This window comes from Nycticebus coucang, chromosome 20, assembly GCF_027406575.1.
Source record: "Nycticebus coucang isolate mNycCou1 chromosome 20, mNycCou1.pri, whole genome shotgun sequence".
In the NCBI taxonomy this organism is placed as follows: domain Eukaryota; kingdom Metazoa; phylum Chordata; class Mammalia; order Primates; family Lorisidae; genus Nycticebus; species Nycticebus coucang.
In genome coordinates, this window is record NC_069799.1 from 34847926 (window position 1) to 34875745 (window position 27820).

Genomic DNA, 27820 nt, shown 5'->3' on the forward strand with positions numbered 1-27820 from the left:
TTGGATGTCAAAGCCAACAAGCACCAGATCAAACAGGCTGTGAAGAAACTCTTTGATACTGCTGTGGCCAAGGTCAACACTCTGACCAGGTCTGATGGAGAGAAGAGGCATATGTTCCACTGGCTCTTGATTATGATGATTTGGATGTTGCCCACCAAATTCGAATCATCTAAAGCAGCAGTTCTCACCTGTGGGTTGCAATCCCGTTGCAGTGTACTAAAGGGTCACGGCATTAGGAAGGTTGAGAGCCACTTATTCTAAGGGAAGTTCAGCTGGCTAATTCTAAATGTAGGGTGGACTTAAAGTTTATGTGCAATTTAAATAGTAAAGTATTTTAAATTTAAACAGTAAGCAATTTAAATTTAAATAGTTTAGTATTTAAAATTGTATGCGAACTTTATGTCCACCCTGCATATATCTTTTCACCAAGAAGAAATGTATATAATTGTTAATATGTTGTTTCCATGAGTGGGAAACATGTATTTACTGTGTGTGTATTTATGAACACATATGTATGTATATATATTGTTATTAATTAAAGGATATAATTTATATCCAGGGCTAGCTACAAATATTCCTCGGTCAGAGTTGCATCCCAGAGAAGGCATGAAGCCATGTGTAAAAAGTGCTGCAGAGTTCGTTAAGTAAAGCCCACATTGTAGCTGAGCCCTTCACCCTGGAGGTGCACCCTATATACCCCTATGTTGTGCCTGTTAGTTGGAAGCTTACATACCACCTTCTGCATGAAGCCTCCTGCAATGCCATCCCCCTGACTGGAGACTAGACATACATAATTTCACCCTTCTCTGAACTGCCATAGCCTTTGCTTGTACCTCTCAATGTCATTCATCTGTGCATCAGGTGACTAAGTTATTTCTGTGCTTTTTTTTAGCTAGACTTCATGATGTACATTCCAAATGACTTCAAAGCAGAGACTAACTCCTATTTAAATAGGTGCCCAAGCCTAGTACAACTAAACACTCAGTTAACAGATTTTCATTCCTTTAGTCAAAATTTGTGAAACAGGCACTCTTTGGCAAAAGTAAATCCAGTTGCCCTGGGATATCGAGATGAGTAAAGTCAGGGTCCCTGCCCTTAATCAATAAAAGGAAAAGGAAAACATAAAAAGTGCTGTGGTCAAGAAACTGTTAGCACAAGCAAGATGGGGAGCTGGACCAGGTGACAACGCATGGCTGTGCCCCAGGCTTTCCTACCGGTGGCCCTCCACGAACTACTACTAGTGCCTTGATGGAGTGCTCGGCCTGCTCTCGAAGCTTTGCTGAAGGCTTCTTGGAGGAGGAGCTTTGGCTCAACCCTGAGCTGTGCCAGCTGCAGTTTTCAGAGCCAGAGGGCATCATTTACAATGCCATTGGGTATGCTTGGGAGCCACATTGCAGCTATGTGACTCTACTGCCAGGGCCCCAAGCAATTGCTCTTCCTGGGGATGAACGCGGGACCTTTTGGTTTGGCTCTGACTGGGGTGCCCTTTGGGGAAGCCAGCATGGTCCAGGACCGGATGGGCATTGAGGGGCCTTTGCTGACCCCTATCCACAAGCAACCTAAATGACCGGTGCTGGGACTGGAGTGCCCACAGTCAAAAGTGAATGGTGCCTGATTCTGGGGCTTTTTCAAGAACCTCTGTGGACAGCCCCAGGTCTTTTTCCCTCACTGCTTTGTGAACAATCTGTCCACTGCTCTTCCTGATTCCCAGCAGCCACAACCTCACGCCTGCCAGGCAGCGAGAACAGCTTCTTAGGATCTGTGATGTGGCCCTTTGCTGGCAGGTGCAGTTGCTGGGGGTGTGGCTGCTGTGGAGTAGGGTGACTGGCGGAGTAGCGGGCCTGGTGGGCTGTCTCAGGGCTAATGCCAGAGGTCCAGGTGGAGGGGCTGCTGCACTCTTCTCCCCATAACCCACAGGCCAACAAGGGTTGAGAGGCAGTGGCCAGGGAGAGACTGAAGGAGTTGGGGCTACTGTCCTTTCTATCAAAATGGGAACCCCTGGGGCCAGACACAGGACATGTTCAAGGTCTCCAGGTCATTCTTGGGTGAGGAGACAAGACATTTCCTGGACTAGAGCCAAAAGGTCTTCTTGGGCCTCCTGGTGGCTGGGAAATTTACTCTCTGATCTGTTGACTGTCTAGCAACCTGTGTGGCAGTTTTGACACTACTGCAGTGTACCCTTCTGATCCCTGCTTTTTTCACCACCCTTTGGGCATTGCCCCTTTGTGGTATCTCACTCCACAGAGATTCAGAAGGGGGGCGTTGTCTCACTTGCAGACAGCTCTACCTCACCATTTCCTTGGGAAACTATTCAGCGGAGAGTGACCTGAACAGTGACTTCTAAGGTCATATTTGCTGTTTCCGAGGAAATACCTTACCAGGATCCTTACCCATCCTTACAGAAGAGCGTCCTGGTGCTGACTCCTTCTGTCATAGGGTCAGGACAAAGCATAGGACATGATATAAAGACAGAAGTATATGGTAAGCTAAGGCTGGACCAGACAGAAAATTCAGTGTTGTGGAATGGGAAAGATAGAACGCCTGGGTTTTCTTTTCTTTCTTTCTGTTTTTTTTTTTTTTTCATTTTGAGACAGATTCTTGTCTTGTCGCCCTCAATAGAGTGCCATGGCCTCATAGCTCACAGTAACCTCAAACTGTTGGACTTAAGCTATTCTCAAGCGTTGGACTCCCAAGTAGCTGGAACTACAGAACCCCACCACAAAGCCAGCTATTTTTTTTAAGAGATGTGCTCTGGCAATTCCCCAGGCAATCCACCGCCTTGGCCTCCCAAATGCTGGGATTACAGGCATGAGCACCTGCGCCTGGCCCAAGAAGACCTGGATTTTCATCCGAGCTTTGATGGACTTGTGAACTTAATGATGGACAATTGGTTAGCCTCAGGATTCCTCCTCACAAGTAGGAGATGCCTACTAGGGGGGTAGGTGTGAGAATTAACTGAGATAACACTGAGGAGCACCTTGCACGGGCCTGGCTCTCGGCTGCTCATTACAGACTCTTCTTGCATACTTGCCTATGGTTTGGGGAGTCACTGCACAGCAGTACAAGGGGAGCCCCTCTGCACTCTGAGGACTTTGCTAGGAAAAGTTAGGGCTCCACCTGTGGCCAGGGTGTGGAACAAATTCATGCCCTGCCAGAGATGGACCATGGACAAGTGACTATGAAAACACAGCTTGCAAGTTTTTTGGTTTAAGCATTAAAAGCTCCTAAAGAGGCTTGTCGACTGTAAAACAGTGGTTATGGCGCCAGTCACAGATACTGAGGCTGGCAGTTTCCAACCCTGCCTGAGCCAGCTAAACAACAATGACAACTGCAACAACAAAATAGCAGGGCGTTGTGGCAGGCGCCTGAAGTCCCAGCTACTGAGAGACTGAGGCAAGAGAATAGCTTAAGCCCTGGAGTTTGACGTTGCTGTGAGCTGTGACGCCCAGGCACTCTACCGAAGATGACAGCTTAAGACTCTGTCTCAAAAAAACAAAAACAAACAAACAAAAAAAAGTAATTGTTACTATTCTGCCCTCATTTTCACTTTTGTCCGATGGCAGAGCTGTCACTCAAGGACAGAGAGGTGGGGCCTGAGACCTTATCCAATCAGAGATGCTCTAGTATGAACCGTCCAATGAGATGCACAGCTGGAAGGAAGGAGGCAGCTCCTGGGATCCCGAGCCCCGCTTGTCTCCTGAGCTGGGCGCCGATCTGGGGTTCCCTCTTCAACCTTTAATACTCCAGGTCTCTCTGCAACACCCTCTGTCACCCTGTGACCTGCAGGTACTGGGAGATCTGTAGGGAGGACGCTGGGACATCCTTGAAGCTGGGAAATGGTGAGTCTAGGAGTCTGGGTGTCCTGAGAGGGGGGAGGGGCGTGGTTGGAGCCGGTAGTGGCTGTGGCGGGACCCGGCAATTTCACTTCAATTTTACATCTTCAGCGTGATGTTTGCCACTGGTACCCCTTGGCCCTCAGACTCCTGTGAGCAAAGGGTGGAGTGGGGCAGGCAGCTGGGACTCAGTTGCACTGGCCCCTTCCTAGAGTGGTTACTTGGATCCTGACCCAGACGTCTCTGTGAGCTGCTGTGAGTCCCTCCCTCGTGGGGACAATGGAAGGGTCCTCAGGGAAGAATCCCAGTTGAGAGGGTGGGGCTTGTTCCTGGGAGGGGCTGTAGTCAGTGGGGCCTCAGTCCCAGCATTCTCCCGTTAAACAGAAATTGTTAAACATAAACTTTCAGCTGCTTTTGTTGTACCCAACGTCAGTGGAATTATGGAGAAAACGCCAGCACACTGAATTCAAATTTCGTATGGGGCCCTTTATGGTTTAGGCCACCGAGAAGGGTTTTCATGCCTCAGATTTCTTGGCACCCGCATGACAAAGAGGGGAGTTTTTTTGTTACCTTTCTTGCAGTTGGGGTGGGGGAGAGGAATGGAATCCTTAGGTGAAGCGAGGCTTTGCAAGGTCTGCAGGGTTGGGGGTTGGTTAGTTACCAGGGGGGGTTGGTTAGTTACCAGGGGAACGGAGGATAGAAATGCCGTTTTACTAGGGTCTGCTGCAACTCTGGGCTAAAGCCCTGTCTCTGCCGGATATGTTTGTTTAACAGCCCATTTCTGCAAGACCTACGTGCTGAAGGGGAGAGGGGAAAGGAGAGTGCAAACTGGGGTCCGTCTGGCCTTTAACTGTGTGTCTGCAGCAGCCTGCGTCCCTCCCAAGTGGTGACAAGGGAAGAGTCCTCAGGAAAAATCCCAGCTGGGTGTGTGGGGCTTATTCTTGGGAGGTGCTGTAGTCCCTGGGGCCTCCCAGACCCTCCATTCTCTTGTTAAAGGTAAACTCAGGGCCGGGCTCGGTGGCTTAAGGTGTTGCTGAAGGGAAAGTGGCTCTGTTGCCTGTCGTAAATACTGAGACAGGATGATTCGTGAAAAGTCGTTATTATCGGAAAGGCTAGTAATTCCGGAGAACAGCTACAGTAATTTTTTAAATGTTGTTTTGTCTATGGAGCAAATTTTAATCACTTATATAGGGGATAATTCCAAAAGTATACTAAAAATATATTATTCTTATCTGATTAACAACATGTAGGCAAGTTAAATATACAATAATGAAAAAAACTAATGAAAAAAATCATCATCAAAAAAACCTGTTAAATGTGCTGTTAATCTGTTCTATACTGCCTGATTAAGTCTTCGGTTTTTTTTTAAGATTATTATTTTTGTTCCCTATTTCTGGTTTGGCCTGTTTGACTTAAATTTTTTTTTTTTTTTTTTTAGAGACAGAGTCTCATTTTGTTACCCTCGGTAGAGTGCTGTGGTGTTACCTCTCACAGCAACCTCCAGCTCTGGGGCTTCGGTAATTCTCTTGCCTCAGCCTCCCAAGTAGCTGGGACTATAGCTACCAGCCAGAACCCTAGACTATTTTTTTGTTGCAGCTTGGCCTGGGCTGGGTTTGAACCCACCAATCTCCGTGTATGGGGCCGGTACACTACTCACTGAGTGACAGCTGCCTCTCAACTTTTAAAAAGCTATTTTATTTTATTTTTTTTGAAACAGAGTCTCAGGCTGTAGCCCTGGTGGTCATAGCTTACAGCAATGTCCCACTCTTGGACTCAAGCCATCCTTCTTGCCTCCAAGAGGAGGGGGCCTATTTTTGCTCAGGCTGATTTCTAATCCGTGAGTTCTTGCCATCCACCTGCCTCAGCCTCCCAGAGTGCTAGGATTAGGGGCATGACCATTCTACGTTCAGAAATAGCTGAGAAAGGTAATAGCGGTGTCTATGTCTACCACATTTCTCCACTTTTATTCATTTTATTTTCCCATCTATGAAATTTATTTCAAATGGAAATAAATGTTACGGTTAGTTAAATCGACATGGAGGCTATGCTATTTAATTTTGTTTCTGAAACTTGTGAAGCAGCAGGTACCTTTGAATGGAATACATTGTATTTTGTAACATATTAAGGAGCTTACAATATATAACAAGAATAACTACTAAGGTTAGGGTTATGACAATATGTTACATAGGAAGTATTGGATGTTCTGAAAAATTTTGTTCATTGTATTATTTGGAGTACGTGTTTTATAAATTTAACTTTTTTCTTTTTTTTTGAGACAGTCTCACTATGTCACCCTTGGTAGAGTGCATTGGCGTCATAGCTCACAGCAACCTCAAACTCTTGAGCTTAAGTGGTTGTTTTTCCTCAGCCTTGCAAGATCTGGGACTACAGTTGTCCACCATAATGCCAGCTATTTTTGGTTTTTGTTCTTATTGTTATCGTCATTGTTGTTTAGGAGGCCCTGGCCGGATTCGAACCCATCAGTCCAGGTATATGTAACCAGTGCCTTCACCACTGAGTTAAAGGCTCCAAGCCCATTTAACTTGTTTTTGATGAATTGGAAACTTTTAGATAAACTGAAGCAGTATATATTTTTGAATATTTTATATCTACGATTGTGTTTTTTTGTTCGTTTGTTTTTTGACAGAGTCTCACTATGTTGCCCTTGGTAGGGTGCCCTGGTGTCACAGCTCACAGCAACCTCAAACTCTTGGGCTTAAGCATTTCTCTTGCTTCAGCCTCCCAAGTAGCTGGGACTACAGGCGCCTGCCATAACGCCCGGCTATTTTTTGTTGCAGTTGTCATTGTTGTTTAACTGGCCTGTTTGGGGTTCAAACGTGCCACCCTTGGTGCATGTGGCTCATGCTGTAACCACTGTGCTACAGGCGCCAAGCCTATGATTGTGTTTTAATAAGAAATAATTAATGGCTGCTTGATTTTTTAGTATAGCTTCTGGACTTGTTTTAATTCAATGCTCAGAGGGTTTATGGCTTGAGAAGTTGTATTAAGGGCCTTGACGATGGCACAGAACAATGGACTAATTTTCAGATCGACTCCAATACCTAGGGTTTGTATGACACAAATGGCTAAAGTGGTGTATTTAGTAGGGTTAAAAAAGTGTAGTTGGCTATGATAGTTTTCAGGAGGTCATCTTATGTTGCTTTAGACCGTTTGGAATTACATTTTTGTACCCAGGCTAGAAAAGGGGGTTAATTTTAGCGAACAAGGTTTCCCTGACAAATAATGATGCAGAAGTCTTTTATTTTTCTTCTCTTTCAAACAATACACACTGATTTCTTTTAGAACCGCCATTGCAAGCCCATTAAATTCCAGTTAATGAAGATGAACTAAAGCCTGAATATTAAGTCTTACAAACTAGTCTTGCTCCCCTCACCACAAGAGTAGAGGTGGATTCTCTAAAATGTCTATGTAACAGACAAACAGCAATTCATGGATTCTCAGCCATAAGTTGTAGTTTGGAGGTTCCAGGGTAGGTTGTGTTGGGGGGTGATTGAAGAAAAAGCTCTTAAAAGGTACATGAGAAAGCAAACTTGGCCAGGCATGATGACTCAGGCATGTAATCCCAGCATTCTGGAAGGGTGAGTCGGCTGTATCACTTCAGCTCAGGAGTTGGAGACCAGCCTGAACCAGGGGAAGACTCGGTTTCTAAAAAAAAAAAGAAAGAAAATAGCCAGGCATAGTGGCAGAGGCAGGGTAGTCCCATTCACTTGGGAGGCTGAGGCAAGAGGATCCCATGAGCCCAAGAGTTTGAGGTTACTATGACCTGTGACACCATGACACTCTATTGAGGGTGACAAAGTGAGACTCTGTCTCAAGAAGAAAAAAAATACACAGGTGAAACAAAACCAAATTCATGAACTGATTGGTTACAATTATGCACTGACCTTGTTTGGACTATCTAGGGGAAACTCTCCTGGTTTAGTAATCAAAAGAGAATTGGCAGTTTGTGATTGGTTAAGCCTAAATTTTGTTTCCTGCTAAGTTAATGTTGGGGAGCAGAAAATAATTCTTCAAAAAATGGTAGTTTAAGCATGGTGAGTGCTTTTGAAAATGGAAAGCTTTTTGGAAATAAGCCTGACTATTAACTCCCTTATAACCTAGTCTTGCTCCCCTCACCACAAGAGGAGGGATTGAGAGGTTAAGGACCTGAAGATGAAAGATTATCCTGAGGCATGAGATGAAAGGAAAGTGGAGGCCCAGTGTATATGGTCAATGTGGCTTTTATTCCACCTGGATGCAGGTGGGGTTTAATCAGGAAAGGAACTCCACACGTGGGTTATGGCGATGGGGAATTAAAGGGTCAGGAGGGCAGCAATTGGCAGCATTTTTATTTCCTGGGAGGGACATGAGTCTGACCCTTCCCCTCCATTTAGGCGGGTACATGTGATTCTTTCAGGGATGGACTCTCAACAGTGGTTCTCAACCTTCTTAATGTCGCGACACTTTAATATAGTTCCTCATGTTGTGGTGACCCCTAACCATAAAATTATTTTCTTGCTACTTCATAACTAATTTTGCTACTGTTATGAATCTTAATGATCTTAGGCAAACCCTGTGAAAGGGTAGGTAGTTCGGCCCCCAAAGTGGTCGCAACCCACAGATTGAGAACCACTGCAAATGTCCTTATGTAACAAAGAAAGTGTCTTCTCAAAATAAAAACATTTGCCTTATATTGTTTTTCTGTTACCTCCTTATCTGCTGCAGTTAGAAAATCCAACCACTCTTGGAGGATGCCTTTTTCCTCAACATAATTTCTGCCTCTCAGGTTCATTCACATTCCTAAAAGAATCATTTACAACATCCCTTCTTCCCCCCTCATTCTGTCTAATCATTTTTTTGTCTTTCAAGAGAATGGTCTACATTCCCAAGTCTTTCTTCTTTTATGAAAAAGAGTATTTAAGCTTCTATACCCAGTGGGAGGTTGGGGTAATCTCTCTATGATTTTCTCACACATGTAGTACATTAATAAGTTTGTATGCCTTCTCTCTTATTAATTTGCCATGTGTGAGTTGGTATCCAGGAAACCTTGAAAGGATTAAGTGGAAGATTTCCCCTTGGCCTCTGCATTAGTGAGAGAGACTGTTACTGGAGGAAGAGAGTCTGGCTGCCTGTCACTGTCAGCCAATATGCAGAGACAGGGAGAGGTTCACCAACTTTGTCAGAAGGCCAGCTATTCTGGAGAACAGTGAGAGTAGCCTCTCCAAGACTATTCTCTTTGAACATTTCCAGAATCACAGATTTATGCATAATGGTTCATAGCACAGGGCACATTAACTTTCAATAATAAACAGCACAACTCAGTGACAATCTCTAACATTTCAAATTCAAAAGTTAAATCTATAAATCAATCCTCCCAAAGCAAAGACCACAATAACCCTTATTTAAAATAAGAAACTGCACAACTCAGTGACTATCTCTGACATTTCCAATTCGAAAGTTAATTTCTGAAAGATTCAAGATGGGCATCTTCAGGGTCGAGTTAAATTTACAAAAGAATAAGAAAGAATAAGTGTGGGAGACAGGAAGAAGGTCTTGTAGGACCTAAACCACCAGACCAGCTGTGTCCTGTAGGTCCTGGCCTGGCTGACTCCATCTTCTTCTCACTACAGGTGATTTCAAGTGGTGTGAAAAAGCTCGGTTCCTCACTTGCTCAGTTCGTCCTACACATAGTGTGAGAAAAGACTTTCTTTAGGTCCAGATTAGGATATACATGTGTAGGTTTATTTTATATTAGAGAGTGGGTGGAAGACATGAGAGAGATCAGGGAGTGAGTAAAGGTAATATAGTGAGAGAGGAGACCTAAGAAGGGTGAGGTCTAGGAGAAGACCACAAGGATACACCTGCAGGGTCCTCTGCATGGTGACTCAGCTCTTAGGAATTTGTAGACTTATCTTCCTGGAACTTGGAAATCGGCACTTCTGTGAAATCCTGTAGTTTTATGGGGGCTGGAATAGCATCTCCCACTGGATTCATACTGGCCAATGAACAAGCTACCTATAGGTTGGAACTTTTTGACTGGAGATAAAATGGGGAAGACCAAGCCAGTTGGGGAGCATGGCCATTTGGAATTCTTCTATGCCTTAAGCTCCAGGCTGGTGAAGAAAGCCCTTCCTCTTATAATGGTATTTGGGTGCTCTTTTTGTCCATTGGGCCTCATCTCTCTGCAACAATAGCAGTGGGAAGAGAAAGCTTAGTATCCCAAAGAAAGAAAGGAAGAATGCCCAGGCTGAGGTCAAATGGATAGCTGGATTTAAGGGGAGTGGGAGTCATTGCATCCTACTTCCTAAGTTATTGTGAGTGTGAATGGTGGGTTCATTTTTCTCAGCAAAGTTTGAAGATAAGCATTTTTCTAGGTGTTTCCAATCCTTAGCCACGATTGTTGATACTCTCTTATGTATAACACTCAGGAATCACTGGAGGCTTAAATGAACAAACACAGAAAGAGAAAATAGCTCAGGAAATATAAGAGAAAGAATTTACATTTTCAGGCAGGGTCTGTGGCTTAGTGGGTATGGTACTGGCCTCAGATACCAAGGGTGGCAGAATTGAACCCAACACCAGGCAAACTGCAAGAAAAAATATACAGGTGTTGGGGCAGGCACCTGTAGTCCCAGCTACTTGGGAGGCTGAGGTAAGAGAATTGCCTAAGCCCAAGAGCTGGAGATTGCTGTGAGATGTGACTCCATAGCACTTTACCAAGGTCAATAAAATGAGACTCTGGCTCTAAAAATAAATAAATAAATATAAATAAAAGTAATACCAGGTGGCGAGAGTACTGAAACAAAGATGTATGACTAACCACAAAATTATGCTTTTGTACAATGCTTGCTAATCTACCTTGATGCACCTGGGCAGCTTGTATGCCAACCAGGATGCAGACCAAGCCTTAAAGACCCCACTCCTTAATCCCTTGGGGCTGCTCTCTGAACCCCTGTGTTGGGTGTGAGCTAGTCTCTTACCGGCTCTTCCATAAAGTGAGTCTGCTGTGAATTCGGCTTGTTTGGCAGGGTGGTCTTTGTGGAACTCCTGGGCATAACATGGTCTTGAAGTAAAATCCCAATTTTTCAGTTTCTTTCTCTTTTTTCCAAATGCTAACTTTCCATCAAACTTACATTATCAATTGTTTTCTCTTTCTTTATTCTCATTTCAAATAGATGCAATATTTTTGTTATTTGTCATTTCTTTATGTAACAGTGGGTGATTGTTTCCTAAATTATTATTTTTTTTTTTCAGACAAGAGTTTCACTAAAGTGCCCTCGGTATGATGCTGTGGCTTCACAGCTCACTGCAACTTCAAACTCTTGGGCTTAAGCAATTGTCTTGCCTCACCCTACCATGTAGGTTGGACTGCAGGTGCCTACCACAACACTTGGGTGTTTTTTGGTGGTAGTTGCCATTGTTGTTTGGCAGGCCCAGGCTGCGTTCAAACCCACCAGCTTCAGTGTATGTGGCTGGTGCCCTAGCTGCTGAGCTACAGGCGCAGAGCCTAAATTTTTGGTTTTTATAAGTTTCTGGACATGTCTCATAAAAAGAAAGTAGACAAGAATCCCATGCCAGTCTGTGGTCGAAATCTTTGTACCTTTACTTCTAGGCACATACTCCTTGCCAAAATGTCTTCACAATGAGATTTCCCATTGATAATGTTGCAGGGAGACGAGACCCAATGGAGAGAAAGAGCACCCAAACAGCATATTTAAGAGGAAAAAGGATTTTATTTCAGTTGGCGGAGCTTATGGCATAGAAGTATTCAAAATGGCCATACTCCAACAGGTTTGGTATTTCCCTTTTTATCTCTAGTCAAAAAGTTCCCACCCACAGGTACCTTTCTCATTGGTCGCTTTGAATCAAGCAGAGCTGCTGTTCCAGCCCCGACAGAACTGCAGGATTTCACAGAAGGGGAAATTTCCAGGTCCCAGGAAGTTAAGTCTACAAATTCCTAAGATCTGACTCACCATGGAGAGGTGTATCCTTCTGGTCTCCTTGAGAAGACCTCTGTTCTCCTGTTGCAGGAAGACGAGGCCCAACGGAGAGAAAGAGCACCCAAACACCATGTTTATAAGAGGAAGGGCTTTATTCACCAGCCGAGAGCTTACTGCATAGAATAATTCCAAATGGCCACGCTCCCCAACTGGCTTGGTCCTGGCTTGGTCTTTCGCTTTTTATCGACAGTCAAAAAGTTCCAACTCACGGTACCCTTCTCACTGGTCAGTTTGAATCAAGTGGGAGATGCTACTCCAGCCCCCACAGAACTACAGGATTTCACAGAACTTGTAAAATTACATGTTCCAGGAAGTTAAGTTTATAAATTTCCAAGAGCTCAGTCACCATGGAGAGGACCCTGCAGGTGTATCCTTGTGGTCTCCTTGAGAAGACATGTTCTCCTAGATCTCAACTTTCTCAGGCATCCTCTCTCACTACTAGACCTCACCCTTCCTGGTTATCCTCTCTTGGTAACTGTAAAGGATAATGTGTCCTCAGCCACACTTCTGTCTTTAGTTGGTCCAGAGCTTTACACTTCTCTGAGGATGACCCAAGATGCTCATGGAATCCATGTTTACTGGAGTGTTCACAAATACCAATTCCTGGGACATACCTGTCCAGTGGTTAGCCTGAGATATGGGGATGGAGCCTGTCTTGGGAGTATAGGAATGCCTATCAGTTTGAGAGCAGTTTCTTAGTATACCCTTCATGTATACAGCTAACCCGTTGGGACTTTAAGTTTTTATATACCAGCCTCAGCTTTCATTTCTGGGACACATTACTGTTAGTCAATGAAATACTGGCTTTGGAGGGAAAATGCACAAATTATTTCTACCTTCTGGATTCTCAGATATTTCAAAGGAGGAAAATTATCCCAAAAGATAAGGATAACCAATCCCAAGCAAAGTGTTTTGAAAACCTGATACACAGGCCGCGTGTCCATAGTTCAGTGGTTAGGGTGCCGGCCACATGCTCGGGGCTGGTGGATTCGAACATGGCCCCGGCCTGCTAAACCCAAAAATTAGCCAGGTGTGTGGCAGGCTCCTATAGTCCCAAATACTAGAGAGGCTGAGGCAAGAGAATTGCTTGAGCCCAAGAGTTTGAGGTTGAGCTGTGACGCCACTGCACTCTACCAAGGATGACAAAGTAAGACTCTCAACCAAAAAAAAACCAGACCTGCAGCACAGTCCACACTTCATATGCATTGAAAGCTAGAGTATAGTTCTTCCCGGGAGCGTGGCCATTGAGCAATTCTGTGGACAGGCTGAGGGTGGGAGGATGTCTCAAGGGATAGATAGGGTGACCTTACTTGAGTGAGGCAAATCTGTATTTCAGTCACCAGTGAACCTCGAAAAGCTTTGTTTCTTTATTTTAGCTTCAATTTTTCATTAAGTGTAAAATGCAATAAATACATCAGTAGAACTTAAAAAATAAGAAAATTTTTCTGAAAATGCCAGACAGAACTAGAGTTTAGGAAAGGAATTAAATATGTAGTGATATATAGCATTTCATTAAACAAATTGTTTTTATCTCTTTTTCTTTGAGTGAGTGTGGTGAAGGAGGTAAGTAAATTTCACCCCAAAATATGATTCCTTGGAATAAAGAATATTTTCAGTGAAAAGGTTATTTTTGATCAGAAACCAGAATGCACTTACTTCTCTATCAAACCTGAGTATCCTGATTTTGAATCAGAAGCTGCTGGACTCCTTATCACATAGACCTGGCCCTAAGGTTATTTGAAGCTCAAGACCTGTCTCTCAGGTTAATCTGCAAATCAATCTGTTTCCACCCATCAACACACATTCCCCCTAGCAACCAAATGCTGCCCCTATACTTTCCCCCACTCTTCCCCCTCCTTTCTAAAAGGCATCTTTAAAAGCCACTGACTATCACTGAGACTTTGGAAAATCATTCTTGTGGTTTCCCCACATGGGCATGGTATTTGGAATTAAAACATTCTCTTACTAATCTACCATAACTGTGAGTTGATCTCTTCAACGAACCAACCTAAGGGAAAACAGCAAGTTTCACTATGATCCCGTGAGTAGTAAGGTTTTGAGATATGTTACTGTCTGAGGATGATTTCAAATGGAAACCCAGGGTTTAGCTTTGCAATGATACCAAGAAGAAGAAAAAGACGAAGTATGGATTGCTTCATGGCTGCATATAAATTTCCACATGAAAGTGTGGTAGATCAGTTGGTAAATTGTGAATATTTCCAAATGTCAGTTCCTCTTACACAGACTGGACAATCTGTGACAGTAGGTACCTTTGTTCTGTTTTGTATCATCTGGAATTTGGAGTTTAATGCTACATGCTATGGAAGGTGACTTGTAAACTTGCAGAGATGGTCTCAGATGATTTACTAAATGATTTGTTTTGTTTTGATGGAATTAACTAAATGACATCACAATTATCTCACAAAATAGATAATTTTCCTTTTTATGTTAACATAAAAAATGAAAAGTGTCTTACAAATTCTGCCGATCATATAAACATCTACACTGAGTTTGCAGAATTTTGGTGGATTTCTCTAACACTTGATATTTTCTCATCTACAAGTAAGTGAACAAACTTGATGAGGAACCAAAGGTCTGAGTCTAGTGACTAAGACAAGGTCAATCTTGGTGCTCCACAAGATGATCATTGAGGGCCCAGGAATTCTTCCCTGCAGGTTTTCAGCCTGTTTACACCAGCTATGGAAGAGCCCTTTGTAGGGACAGATGTGTAGAGCCCTGAAAGACATTGTTCAATAGAATAAAACTGAAAGTATTGCTTAGGGAAAGCATGAAGTATAAGATCTGCAACCATCACACATAAGGGCTGTCTTTGACAGGAGCACACAAATGTAGAAACAAGGTGTGTGATGAGGGCAGAATGGAGGGTGGAGTAATAATCTGCCTGGTCAGGAGATGTTTCATCCTGCAGTCAGACAGTTCTTAGGAGGGACATAAAGAAGGGCTAGATACTGAAGTCAGACTTAGAATTGGCCAAAGGTCAGGGTCCTGGGGGAAGAAGAGTAACTTCAGCAGAATTTGATGAAGTATTTTGTTCTGACTGGTGAAGAAAGAACTGGTCAGGTAATTGATTATGAGCTAGAAATGGGAATTTGCAGAGCCTGTGCCTGGCCTTATCACAGGTAAAATAGGGAGTATCACCTAAGTCATCATGGGAAGCTTTATTTTTCATAGTGAGCTGCTCTTGAGAACACAGTTCCTGGGAAATCAGAGCTTCTTCCCAGGTTGAATTACACATCCCAATTTCTCTCACCATTATCCCCTGGCCTTATACATGTCTTCTTTCCATTTTTTTCTTTTTCTACTTTTATGATTTTTTCTTTGTGAGACAGAATCTAACTCTGTCACCGTGGGTTTTACAATTTTAAGTTACTCACAAACTTTATGGACACCCTGTATAATTAATGGTGCTGTCAGGTCTTACTGAAGACTGATTATGGTGATTTAATTCATCTTTGCAATCTCTTAAATTGTTTGAGATGAACATCACATTCTGGTTTAATATAATAGTTCTTTTTCTGTCTGCAATTATGATGGATTCTTCTGGAGTTTGAAATGACCTTGTTTTTAATTATATAGTATTTTTGCACAACATCCAGAATTACCAGATATGACATAAACATAGATGATGCCGAGGCAGGCGTGGTGGCTTACGCCTGTAAGCCGAGCCAGGTGGATTGTCTGAGTTCACGGGTTCAAGACCAGCCTCAGCCAGAGCGAGGCCCGATCTCTAAAAATAGGCGTTGTGGCAGGCACCTATACTCCCAACTACTTGGGAGGCAGAGGCAAGAGAATTGCTTTGAGGCCAAGAATTTGAGGTTGCTATGAGCTATGTGGCCGCAACACTCTACTGAGGGCCAGAAAGTGAGACTCTGTCTCTCAAAAAAAAAAAAAAAATAGATGATGCCCACTGAGTGTGACTCCAGAGGATGCTTTCCATCTCATCCTTCCAGTCACAATGCATAATTGCACAGCAAAGTGCATGCTGTCCCAAATAATGAAGCTGCAATCTTCTCTTCCAATTTCCAATCTCCTTTCATGAGAATTTATAGTACATGGTGTCCCAAAAGTTGCACCTACAATCACCATACACAGCGGAAAAGGGAAATCATAGCTGTGTGTACTTTTATTTACAACAGTTTTTTTTTTTCTTTTGAGACAGAGTTTCAAGCTGTAGCCCTGGGTAGAATACTCTGACATCACACAGCATCCTCCAACTCGTGGGCTTAAGCTATTCTCTTGTCTCAGCCTCCCAAGTAGCTGGGATTACAGTCACCCACCACAATGCCCGGCTATTTTTTGGTTGCAGTTGTCATTGTTGCTCAGCAGACCCTGGGCTGGGTTCAAGCTGCCACCCTAGGTGTATTTTGACCGGCACCATTGCCAACTCAGCTACAGGCGCTGCCTGCAACAAAATTTTATAAAACGTTTACATACTATTCTCTATGTATTGCCATGTCTTTGTAAAAGTTTGTAAGGACCATTTAGTAAAGATATATTTAAGCTACAGTTTTCAATATATGAAAGCTACAGTTTTCAATTTTTTCTGTGTATTGTGACCTTGGGGATAACCTGTAGAGTTTTAGAAACTACTTTTATAGGGCAGCAATCAGCCATTCTGTCTCTCTCTTTCTTACCCTGATATCTTTAGACCTAAAACTTTCCCAGAGACTCTGAGGCCAGAAACTCAACGTGGGTGACAGATGTGCATTGAGTATACCTGAGACTGTCCTCATTCCTATTTTTCTCTTTCTGTAATTCTCATGCATGTACACAGGGCACTGGCTGCACCCCTGGATGCCCCAGACCCAAATCTGCAGGTCCAGATTCTGAGTCCAGGTCCTTAGACACGGCTGCCTTCTCTCACCTTTGGAGAATTTAAACTGCCAGCAAAACTACGCCATGCATCAAGATTATGATTGGTGGTCTTCTTTGCACCAGAGATATTTGTGTATAAAGTGTCGAGCAGAGGAGACTCTGTGCTGTGTTTGCTTTCTCCACCTGAGTGCTGCTACAGTCTAAAAGGAGTAACAGCAGCCACAGGGGGAATTGTTAAACAAGCCACTTCATAGACTCACTCAAAACCTGCAAAATTTTAACTAAACCCAAGAGTGACTATTTGTTCTTGAAAAGTCAAAGTCACAATGTTAAGAGTTGGTGGAAGAAAAGTAGTTTATTCAAAAGCCATATGGGGAGATGGCTGACTAACTTTGGAAAGACCACTTGATGTTCCTCAGCTGACCGGAAGGTGGCAAAAATGGAAAGGAGCTTGGGAAAGGCTATGTGGGAGCTTTCTATGTGTAGGTCTAGTTGTCTCATAGAAAAGGTTTCTTGCCGGTGGTGCCTGTGGCTCAAAGGGGTAGGGAGCCAGCCCCATATGCTGGAGGTGGTGGGTTCAAGCCCAGGCCCGGCCAAACACTGCAAAAAAAAAAAAAAAAGAAAAGGTTTCTTGCCATCTGGCTGACATGAGCTACACCAAAACAGAAATGGGGGTTAACTGTTCACTATTTTCCTTCCTTAATTCCCATGGGGGGCTTGATACCCATAGCATAGTAATTATGGTGCCGGCCACATTCACTGAGGATGGCAGATTTGAAACCGGCCCAGGCCAGCTAAGTAACAATGACAACTGCAACAAAAAATAGCCGGGTGTTGTGTGCGCCTGTAGGCTCAGCTACTTGGGAGGCTGAGGCAAGAGAATTTCTTAAGCTCAAGAGTTGGAGGTTGCTGTGAGCTGTAATGCCACGGCAGTCTACCAAGGGCGACATTGTGAAACTCTGCAAAAAAAAAAAAAATTTTTTTTTCTATGGGGATTCTACAATCATCGTTCTATAGTTAGTGGCTCAAAACACTTGGTGAAATTTTTGTTTCTTTTTTTGAGACAGTCTCACTTTGTCATCCTCCGTAGTATGGTGTGGCATCACAGCTCACAGCAACCTCAAACTCCTGGGCTCAAGCCAACTTCTTGCCTCAGCTTCATGAGTAGCTGATAATAGAGGTGCACACCAAAACACCTGCTTAGTTTTAGAGATAGGGTCTCACTCTTGCTCAGGCAGGTCTGGAACTCCTGAGTGCTGGGACTATAGGTATGAGCCGTGGCCCCAGCCTTCTTCCTGAAATTCGTAAGCAAGAACATGAATAGGCATCGAGTGATTATTTGCTTGAAAATAAAGTCGGTGCTGCTGTTGCAGAATCAGATATCTAGAGTGGGCATAATGGGAAATAACTCGTATGCATATTAAACCTTGAGAGGTGATGCTTAACTAAGTGGTCCTCAGCCCAGGCTTCCAGGTAGGATTTCATGGCCAGTTTGAAGAAGCACCTCATCTGTGACTCTGCCTTCCCACAGATTCTGTGAGTCTGGGTTGTGTCATCCTGTGGTTTTCATGAAGTGCCCGCATGTACTGCTAAGTTTAGATTAGTATCAAGCATGAGGGTTTCCAGATACATTTAAGTCCATGGAGTTTATTTATTGTTTTCCAGAAAGAGGTCACAGGGCCCATATTTTCATTCCCATAGCAGAAATTGCTAGCAGGGGAGGGCACTGGAGGTGAAGAAAGAGGTCACAGGGCCCATATTTTCATTCCCATAGCAGAAATTGCTGGCAGGGGAGGGCACTGGAGGTGAAGAAATAAATCCTGACTCCTTTGATAAAGAACAGGAAAGGGTGAAATTTTTTCTTTACTTCAGGGTCCTTCTGCCTGTGGATATGGTTGGTGGTAGTAGTGGGTTATGGTGATGCCTTTAAAGGCATATTTTCAAGGGTAGTGCCTGTAGCTCAAAGGTGCAAGGCACCAGCCCCATATATCGGAGGTGGCAGGTTCAAACCCGGCTTGGCCAAACAAACAAAACAAAACAAAAAAGGCATATTATCAAGATGCAGGAGTAATATGTCCAGATAACCTCCTCTGAGAAGGAAATCAAGGCAAGAAGCAGAAAGAGAAAAAAATGAATGTGAATGTGTCCAAGGTCCAGGGCTGTGCCCACTTTTTCTCCTGCAGTATCTTGTTCTTAGAATTTGCAAACCTTTACGTCTCTTGTGATGTTCCTGCCTAATGAGTTTGTTTTACATACAAGTTTACTTCTTGTAATAGTCAAGGGGGTCCAAAAATCCTGCTCCTGTACATGTATGGCACAGTCTTCTTTCTATTCTCTTTATCCAGGTTTCTCATATGCCCTAAAAAATTCTCACCTTAAGTTAGTATCCTGAAATAGTGAAAATGTTTCCTTTCTCTCTGTTGAAAGTAGAAAAATGTTGATGCCCAAGAGTCCCATTGGGGATGAGGGTGGGTCATTGGATATTAGCAAAGAAGGGGAATATGTGCAGTTTAGCTTCCACCTGGAAGTTCCATCAGTTCTACATAGAATAAGATGAAGCACATGCACTTGTACAGAAGACGGCATTAACTGCCTAAAGTAACTCAATGAATAATTAGAAAAGCCTGGCTTTCCAGAATGCTAAAAAAGACATATTTAAAGTCATGATTAGAGAATAGAAAATATGCCAGGTATCTGTACCTTGAACTTTGCCCAAAACTAGTTTTTTTCTTAAAATTTTTTTATTAGAGTATGACTGACTTTTTCTGCCCTATCACAGCAGTAATATTGTCTGCACTTGTAAATTGGTGTCATCTTTGTTTATTGGTTCAGAAATGAACTGGGATAAATCCAGTGTCTACAGTTCACTGCATGTTAGACAATATATTATCATGAGACAAGAAGCATTGGTATTCCTGTTCAGCTTGTTAGAAATTTAGAAATTGAATCTTCACCCCATATCTTCTGAATAAATTTCTACATTTTTTCAAGATCTCCATTTTTTTATTGCACATGTTTAAACTTCAGAGGTACTATTTAACTCACCATGACTTTTTTTTTTTTTGAGACCAAGTCTCACTATGTCGCCCCAGTAGAGTGCAGTGGTATCACAGCTCACAGCAACTTCAAACTCTTGGGCTCAAGCATCTCTTGCCTCAGCCTCCCAAGTAGCTGGGACTATAGGTACCCTCCACAATTCCCAGCTATTTTTCGTTGCAGTTGTCATTGTTGTTTAGCTGGCCTGGGCCTTGTTCAAACCCAGCAGCCTTGGTGTATGTGGCTGGCACTGAGCCCTGGCTATTTTTCTTGTACTTGTTATTGTTGTTTGGCAGGCTCGGGCCAGGTTTGAACCCTCCAGCCCTGGTGTATATGGCCAGTGCCCTAACTACTGAGCTACAGGTGCCGAGCCTAATCATGACATTTTTGTATAGAAAATGTATGCAATTTGTACTGTATGATGTAAATAAGGCACAAAAGTATATATGCCAGTATTGGCGGCCTTTCATTTCTATTGTGTCAACCAAAAAAGTGTAGTGTGTCCACTGGTTTGGTGGGTGTTATGCCGTCCCCTTTCTTCCGTGTTAGACAACACATGAGGGAATATGTCTCTTCTATACTTACCTTATTAGGTGACTCCAGTCTTTCATGTAAGTCAGAATAAGTTCTCTTCACTCATTTAACTAAAAGTGAAATTTCAACTCCCCCTGGCTTCTTGGTAAGTATGTTTGTTTTTCAGGAACTGTTGACATTCAAGGATGTGTCTATAGAGTTCTCTATGGATGAGTGGGCCTGCCTGGACCCTGCTCAGCAGACTTTGTATCGGGACGTCATGTTGGAGAACTATGGACACCTGGTCTTCCTAGGTGAGGATAACTGAAATACACAGTTCCTCATCTACACTAAGCAATTCATATTCTCTCTTTGTAGAATGTTTTTATTCAGTTTCTTCTTTGACTGCATGAGTATCAGTTTCTTGTTTCTAAGAAAAATTTAGGGATATTATGGTATAGAAAAGAAAATATTGGAGATGGTTTATTTTGGCATTAATCTTACCATTTTTTGGCTGATGTATATCCTTCACTAGATTAATGGTAATTTCAGAAATTTAGTGGCATAGATTGTTACTCACACCTTTAAGTCTGATTTCTAGCACCAAATTTTATTTCAGTACTACTGGATAGTGGAGTTAAGAATCCTCAACTTTAAATACTTTTTAAAAATTCTGAAGTTTCTGTAGGGAATGTCTATTTGGGGATTACTTTTTCAACATCTTCTTTTTTCTTTCTTTTTTTTTTTTTTCAGCATCTTCTATAATGTTCTCTCTGTTTTAGCAAGGTAATAGATTACCACATGAAGAATTCTAACAAGAGTCATGTTCCTTTTTTTCTAATACAATAGGTCTTACTCTCTCTAAGCCAGACCTCATCACCTATCTGGAGCAAAGCAAAGAACCCTGGAAGGTGAAGACACTCCAGACAGTACTCAAGCACCTAGGTAGGTTGGAGTGAATGCAGCAGGTAACACTGGTTGGAAGTCCAAAGGTCAACGAGGAAACCACCCTATATAATATGATTAGGGAAGCTCAGATTAATTGGGAAAGATTTCTGAGAATTCTGGGTTTCTTTCTCTTGTTCTTACATAGGGCGCTTCTGTATTGGTTATTTTTATTTTTAATTCTTATTGGCACAGCGTCTCACTCTCTTGCCTTACACTAGAGTGATATGGCATCAGCCTTGCACAGAGCAATCTGAAGCTGCTAGGTTCAAGTGATTTTTCTTTTTCATCCTCCCAATTACCTGGGACTACAGGTTTCTCCACAATGCCTGGCTAATGGATTTTCTATTTTTAAGTAGAGAAGGGGGTCTCATACTTCCTCAGGTTGGTCTTGAACTTGTGAGCTAAAGCAATCCTCCAAGCTTGGCTTCCCAGGGTGCTAGGTTTACAGTTGTGAGCCACTATGCCTGTTTAATTAGTCCTTAATTTCCAGAAGGATTTTACTTTTCAGTGATATTCCTTCTAGATTATAGTGAAAATAAAAGAACTTTCCATAGCTGGAATGTGACTGCAGGATGTGACTGCTCTTCCATTGCTTTTAAGAACATAAAATATTTGTGTATTTTTTAGTTTCTCCGTGAAAAAATTTTTTTTAATATTCTTTAGGCAGGGTGTGGTAGCTCACATCTGGAATCCTAGCACTCAGGGATCTAAAGTAGGATGATTGCTTGAGCTCAGGCATGTGATACCCTGTCTCTATTAAAAATAGAAAAATTAGCTAGGCATTGGAGTGGTTGCTTTGATTCCCCCAGCTGGGGTTGAGTGGGTGGTGGTAAGGCTAGAGAACTGCTTGAACCCAGGAATTTGAGGTTGCTGTGACTTAGGCTGATCTTACGACACTCCAGCCTGGGCAATAGAATGAGCCTGTGTCTGGGAAAAAAGCTTGTTCTTTAGCATCATATCCAAAATATGTGCATGAAGTGGTGATATTAGTGTTTGATTCAGAAATTCCAGGAACAGCACAAAGAGTTGTTATATGTTATCGGCTTTATACTTGTTTATACTATGAAGTTTTCAAATAAGGTTCTGCAGATGTTACAGTCAGTACTTTTATCAGAACACTAAGAATCTCCCTAAATGTAAGAAAATCTAATGTTATTTAACTTCAAAATTTTCTTTTTAGGGAGGTGCCTGTGGCTCAGTGAGTAGGGCACCAGCCCCATATACCAAGGGTGGCAGGTTCAAACATGGCTCCATCCAAACTGCAAGAAAAAATGGCCGGGCATTCTGGAGGGCTCCTATAGTCCCAGCTACTCTGGAGGCTGAGGCAAGAGAATCGCCTAAGCCCAAGACCTGGAGGTTGCTGTGAGCTGTGATGTCACAGCACTCTACTGAGGATGACAAAGTAAAACTCTGTTCCAAAACAAAACAAAAAAACCCAGAATTTTCTTTTTATATGGACTGTCATGAATAATTTAATTTCTTTGTGCTCTAATTGCCAACTTTAATACAGTTATAGGTATCTATTCCCTATATTTTCTTTTTTGTTTCTTTTTTTGAGACAGAGTCATGTGCCATGGCCTTATAGCTCAAGCAACCTTAAACTCTTGGGCTCAAACAATCCTCTTGCTTTAGCCTCTCAAGTAGCTGGGACTAAGGCTGCATCCACTACTCTTGGCCAATTTTGCAATTTTTAGTACAGTTGGTATCTCCGTCTTACTCAGGCTGGTCTTGAACTCCTGAGCTCAAGCAGTCTACCTGCCTTGGCCTCCCTGGGCATTAGGATTAGAGGCGTTTGGCACCACATCCGGTAGTTGCATTTCTTAAATATACTATGTCATTGGTGAGTTTAGAGAATTCCTGAGAATATATTCATTTCTCTGTTGTTACAAAATAACTATAATTACCTTTAGATTAGGATATGATTATTCATACACACACACACAGACATGCACACACATACATGCAGCAGAACCTCTGTAAGTTGACCACTCAAGGGACTGTAACAAACATGCAACATACAGAAGTGATTACTATAAGGATCTAGGCCTGCTGTACCAATACAGACATGTGGTGCATGTCTGGTCTATGAATATCAGGTCAACTTGAAGAGGTGGTCAGTGTAGGGAGATGGAGGTTCTAGTGTGTCTATGTATAGAAATATATACAGAAGGGCGGCGCCTGTGGCTCAGTTGGTAAGGCGCCGGCCCCATATACCAAGGGTGGCGGGTTCAAACCCGGCCCCGGCCAAACTGCAACCAAAAAAAAAATAGCCGGGTGTTGTGGCAGGCGCCTGTGGTCCCAGCTGCTGGGGAGGCTGAGGCAAGAGAATCGCTTAAGCCCAGGAGTTGGAGGTTGCTGTGAGCTGGGTGAGGCCACGGCACTCTACCGAGGGCCATAAAGTGAGACTCTGTCTCTACAAAAAAAAAAAAAAAAAAAGAAATATATACAGAAAAAGTTATATAAACACATACACACACATACACAGTGCCTAGATATGCAGGTCTGTCTCCATGGTCATGAGTGTTCATCTTCCTCCAGGTCTCTGGAGGGGTAGGACCACTTCCAGATCATGGGTAGGAGAAGTTGGAGATGACCACATAGTCACCTCAAAATTCTCAGTGGGATCAAGTTGAGTAGGCCATTCTCCAGGCAGTAACCATGAGCAGGGTTTTTTTAGTTTGCAAGTAAATGATGCTCTGCCTTCTCTAAATGACCCCCCATTGAGAACATTAGGAGAATTTCACAGCCTTCTCCCTGGATCCTAAAGCTTTCATAAAACCATTTTTTGTGGGTTGGTGTCTCACTGTATTGCCTAGGCTTGTCAAACTGTTGGACTGGTGTGATCCTCTCAACTCAGCTTCAAAGTAGGTGAGGTGACAGGCATGAGTCACTGTGTTCAGGTGTCGTTAAAACATTTTTCTCTGTAGACGGCTCCCAAATGTTTGTTACCATGGGGGGGAAGAAATGAACATGGGACTTCTATTCTACCATCTTGCTGATTTTACTGTCTCTATATATGTTTTCACATTCCATTTTATTCTGTATCCAATTTTCTGTAATTTTAGATTTAAATATTCAGAACTATGGGTTAGAATTTCAACTTATGTAACAAATAATTTAGACAATGAGTAGGCATTCCATATTTATTAAAAGGCTTACTTGAAAGTTCTAGATTACTTTAGGTAAAAAGAAAATCAAAAGAATTGTCATTACTTTCCTGAACCTATATCTAAATTATATTTTAATTTTTCCCAAATGCTTATTTTGCATAGTATGAATTATCGTATTTTACAAAGTTCATATTTTTTATTTAGGAATGTAAGGCTTTTGATTTCCTCTAAAGGGTGAATTAAACCTTTTCAGTTTTTGTAAAAATAGCAATATATTGGTAATATAATAAAATTATCTTTACTGTTTTTAGATGTGTATTTATTAACATTTTCTAATAAGTACCTCATATTGATAAATTGTACATTTTCAATGAAAATTTATTGCCATATACTACATAAAGTAATCAATGTACCTACTCTCATTCAATAAAATGTTAACTAATATTAAGAAAAAATATGTGCTTTGCATCAGTCCACAGTCCCAGTGGAACATTGTAGTTATCTAGAAAAGATAATTTTTTTTTTTTTTTGAGACAGAGTCTCACTGTGTTACCCTCAGTAGAGTGATGTGACATCATAGCTCACAACAACCTCAAACTCTTTTGGGCTTAAGCGATTCTCTTGCCTCAGCCTACCAAGTAGCTGAGAGTATGGGTGCCTGCTACAATGCCTGGCTATTTTTTGGTTGTAGTTGTCATTGTTTTTAGCAGGGCCTGGGTGGGGTTCAAACCCGCCAGTCCCAGTGTATGTGGCTGGCACCCTACCCCTGTACTACAGGTGACTGACCTAGAAAAGAGAATTTTTCTTTGAGAGGGAGCCTTACTCTGTTGGCTAGGGAAGAATGCTGTAGCATCATCCTAGCTTCAAACAATTTCCAAACCTGGGTTGAAGCAATCCGCCTGCCTCAACCTTCTGAATAGCTGGAATTACAGCTGCCCACCACAACTAGTGGGTATACTTTTCTTCTTTTAGTGGACAAGGGATTCTCACTGTTGCTTAGGCTGGTGTCAAGCTTGTGAGCTCAAGCAGTCCTCCCACCTTGGCCTCTGAAAGTGGTAGGATTACAGGTGTGAGCCACCTCAGGTAACTCAGAAATTTTAAAAAATGGTATAGCGATGTTGCACACAGAATTTTATGTCTAATTTTCTTATTCTTGTTTTGTAATTCCATGTTAGTGTGTTTCTTATCGTTGTAGGCTTTTAAACCTCAATTTATTTTGTGTTTGGTTTCATCTGTGTAGTATAATTTTGGATGAAACCTCAGCTCTTACATATATTTTAATATGTGGTTCATTTGAAATCTAATCAGCTACAGGACTTCTACTAATGATAGCTGTATGTTTTTTCTATGAATATTACCCCAAGTTTGTTTATGGCTTATCTTGAATATTTCTTTTCCTGGGTGATTGTCACTGGTTGTTGTGTCCCATCTAGGTTAATAGTCATGGGAATAGTCTTACTCTTGGCCTGTGTTTAATGATGAATCTATATTTTCTTTGAAGAGGAAAAAATTTGTGTAATTTTCAGGTAATATTTGAGAAACTTTGTAACTATTTTTTTACCCCATTAAAATTTTAATTTTTGCATCACTTCCGGTTCCCTGGCATCCTCGCCGCGTGCCTGCACTCGCTTCCGGTAGTGGACCTGACGCCTGGGCACAGGCTCAGAGCAGTGGCGGCGACCGGGTCGGACGTCAGGGCAGCGGCCCCAGAGGGGGCCATGGAACCACCGCTACTGGGCTAAGCAGGTCCAGCCCACCTACCACAGCCATGTGGGGCTACCCCTGCTGCCCAGGCCACCCTGCTGTCTCGAACCCTCGTCATTCCCAGTGATTTTGGCTATGGAAAGGGGAAATGTACTAAGCAAGATATATCCGGAGCCCACAAGACACGTTTTGGAGATGACCAACTTGAAGATCTTGAAGAGGCAAATCCATTCTCTTTTAAAGAATTTCTGAAAAACCAAGAACCTCGGCTTGTCCAAAGAAGACGCAACTAACAGAATTTATTCAAAGGAAACCTCTAGGCACTCAGTGAGACTCGACCCAACTCTCCGACCATCCAGTCCGTGGGGTATGGCCTAGAATATCAGCAGCCATTTTTCGAGGACCCAACAGGAGCTGGCGACCTCCTAGACGAGGAGGAAGATGAGGATGACGAGTGGACTGGATCCTATCTGCCATCCGCCATGGAGCAGACACAGTCTGCAAGGGTCACTGCCAGCACATCACCCTGTGGAAAGTACCTGTCATTTGTTTCCACTCCATCGGAGCTGACCTGGCCCAAGTCTCTGCCCTTGGGGACATTGAGTGACACAGACTCTAGTGTGTCTCCGGGATCTCCAGCGGGAAGTCCTGGCACAGAGTTTGCAGCTCACGGAGAGTTTCTGGGAGACCGGCCTCTACTGATGCTGCAGATAAGTTATGAGGCACTGAAAGATGAAAATTCTAAGCTAAGAAAAAAGCTGAATGAGGTTCAGAGCTTCTGTGAAACTCAAACAGAAATGGTAAGGACACTTGAGCAGAAATTACAAGCAAAAATGAACAAGGAGGAGAGTGACTACCATGACCCGGAGTTGGTGGTTCAGCAGAAACAGGCTGTAAAGGCAGAAAACCATATCATGAAACTGAAACAGGAAATAAATTTGCTCCAGGCTCAGGTCTCCAACTTCAAATGTGGGAAGAAAGATCTGAGGTCAGACTTGGGTGCCAGCCTGACTATTGTGAAGCAGAACACCGATGGCCTTGCAGAACCTCCACGTAGTCATGAACAGGCTTCCATAAAGCAGCTGGTTTCCGAAGCTGAAAGGTTGAATTTTGTTGCCCATATCTTTAAATCTCTAGACAGAATTTCTGAAATGAAAGACAAGGAGGAGGATTCCTGAGGAGCATTGCAATGTTCTTAGCTTGAAGCTCTGTGCAAACCCGACGTCACTCCTGCTTCATCTGAACTGTGCAATTGTGTCTTTAACTTGCAGTCTTCACCTAGAGTGAAGTATTTATCATGAAATACTAATTTCATGACCTAGGACAGTGGTATTGGCCGCCCACAATGGGAGTCGCTCCTGTCTGGGAGTCCTGAATGAGGTCCTGTGTGTAACATACAACTTACACGCAGTCCTTGTGAAATTCCTGCTGTTTTATAGATTCTAATGATCTGTTGGAAGGAATTTTTAGAAAAACTAGTGATTTTTTTAATTGCTAAACATAAAAATAGCAATCCTATACTAACTTTTCCATTACCATTTTAAAAAATTGTAAGTTAAGTTCAGTGGATTGAACTTGATAACACAAGTAGAAAATGCTAAATGAGCCGTCATGGAAATGATCGGCTTGAGCCTGGACTTGTGCCTTCTCACCTTTACTCAGCATCCCTCTCTTTCCCTGTTCACTCTTGTGACCTTCCCAGGGTGGCCTGCGTGAGGAGGTGCTGCCTCCTGGGTGCCTCGGTCCTCCCATCAGGACTCCATGCTGGCTCAGCCCCACCTCTCCTGTGAGCTTTCAGATTTGAAAAACCGTCCTGGGCTGAGGGTTTTAATACATATTT

General features: G+C 42.8%; 1 protein-coding gene and 2 pseudogenes across 3 annotated transcripts in view; all 3 read left to right on the plus strand.

Annotated features, from left to right (window-relative positions):
- Window positions 1-27820, plus strand: part of LOC128572304 (zinc finger protein 43-like) — a 505819-nt gene that overhangs the window by 465050 nt on the left and 12949 nt on the right. Inside the window, exons 1-3 of one of the 3 annotated variants that reach the window (XM_053572127.1) lie at window positions 3701-3839; window positions 20406-20532; window positions 21068-21163. In XM_053572127.1, the coding sequence (XP_053428102.1) occupies window positions 3837-3839; window positions 20406-20532; window positions 21068-21163 (226 nt within the window). In that variant the 5' untranslated portion in view covers window positions 3701-3836. Of the gene's footprint in view, window positions 1-3700; window positions 3840-20405; window positions 20533-21067; window positions 21164-27820 lie in introns of those variants that run through there. The other 2 variants (XM_053572126.1, XM_053572128.1) reach the window with 2 other exon arrangements.
- LOC128573073 (single-strand selective monofunctional uracil DNA glycosylase-like) lies at window positions 1190-2049 on the plus strand (annotated as a pseudogene).
- On the plus strand, window positions 21178-27158 carry LOC128573074 (endosome-associated-trafficking regulator 1-like; annotated as a pseudogene).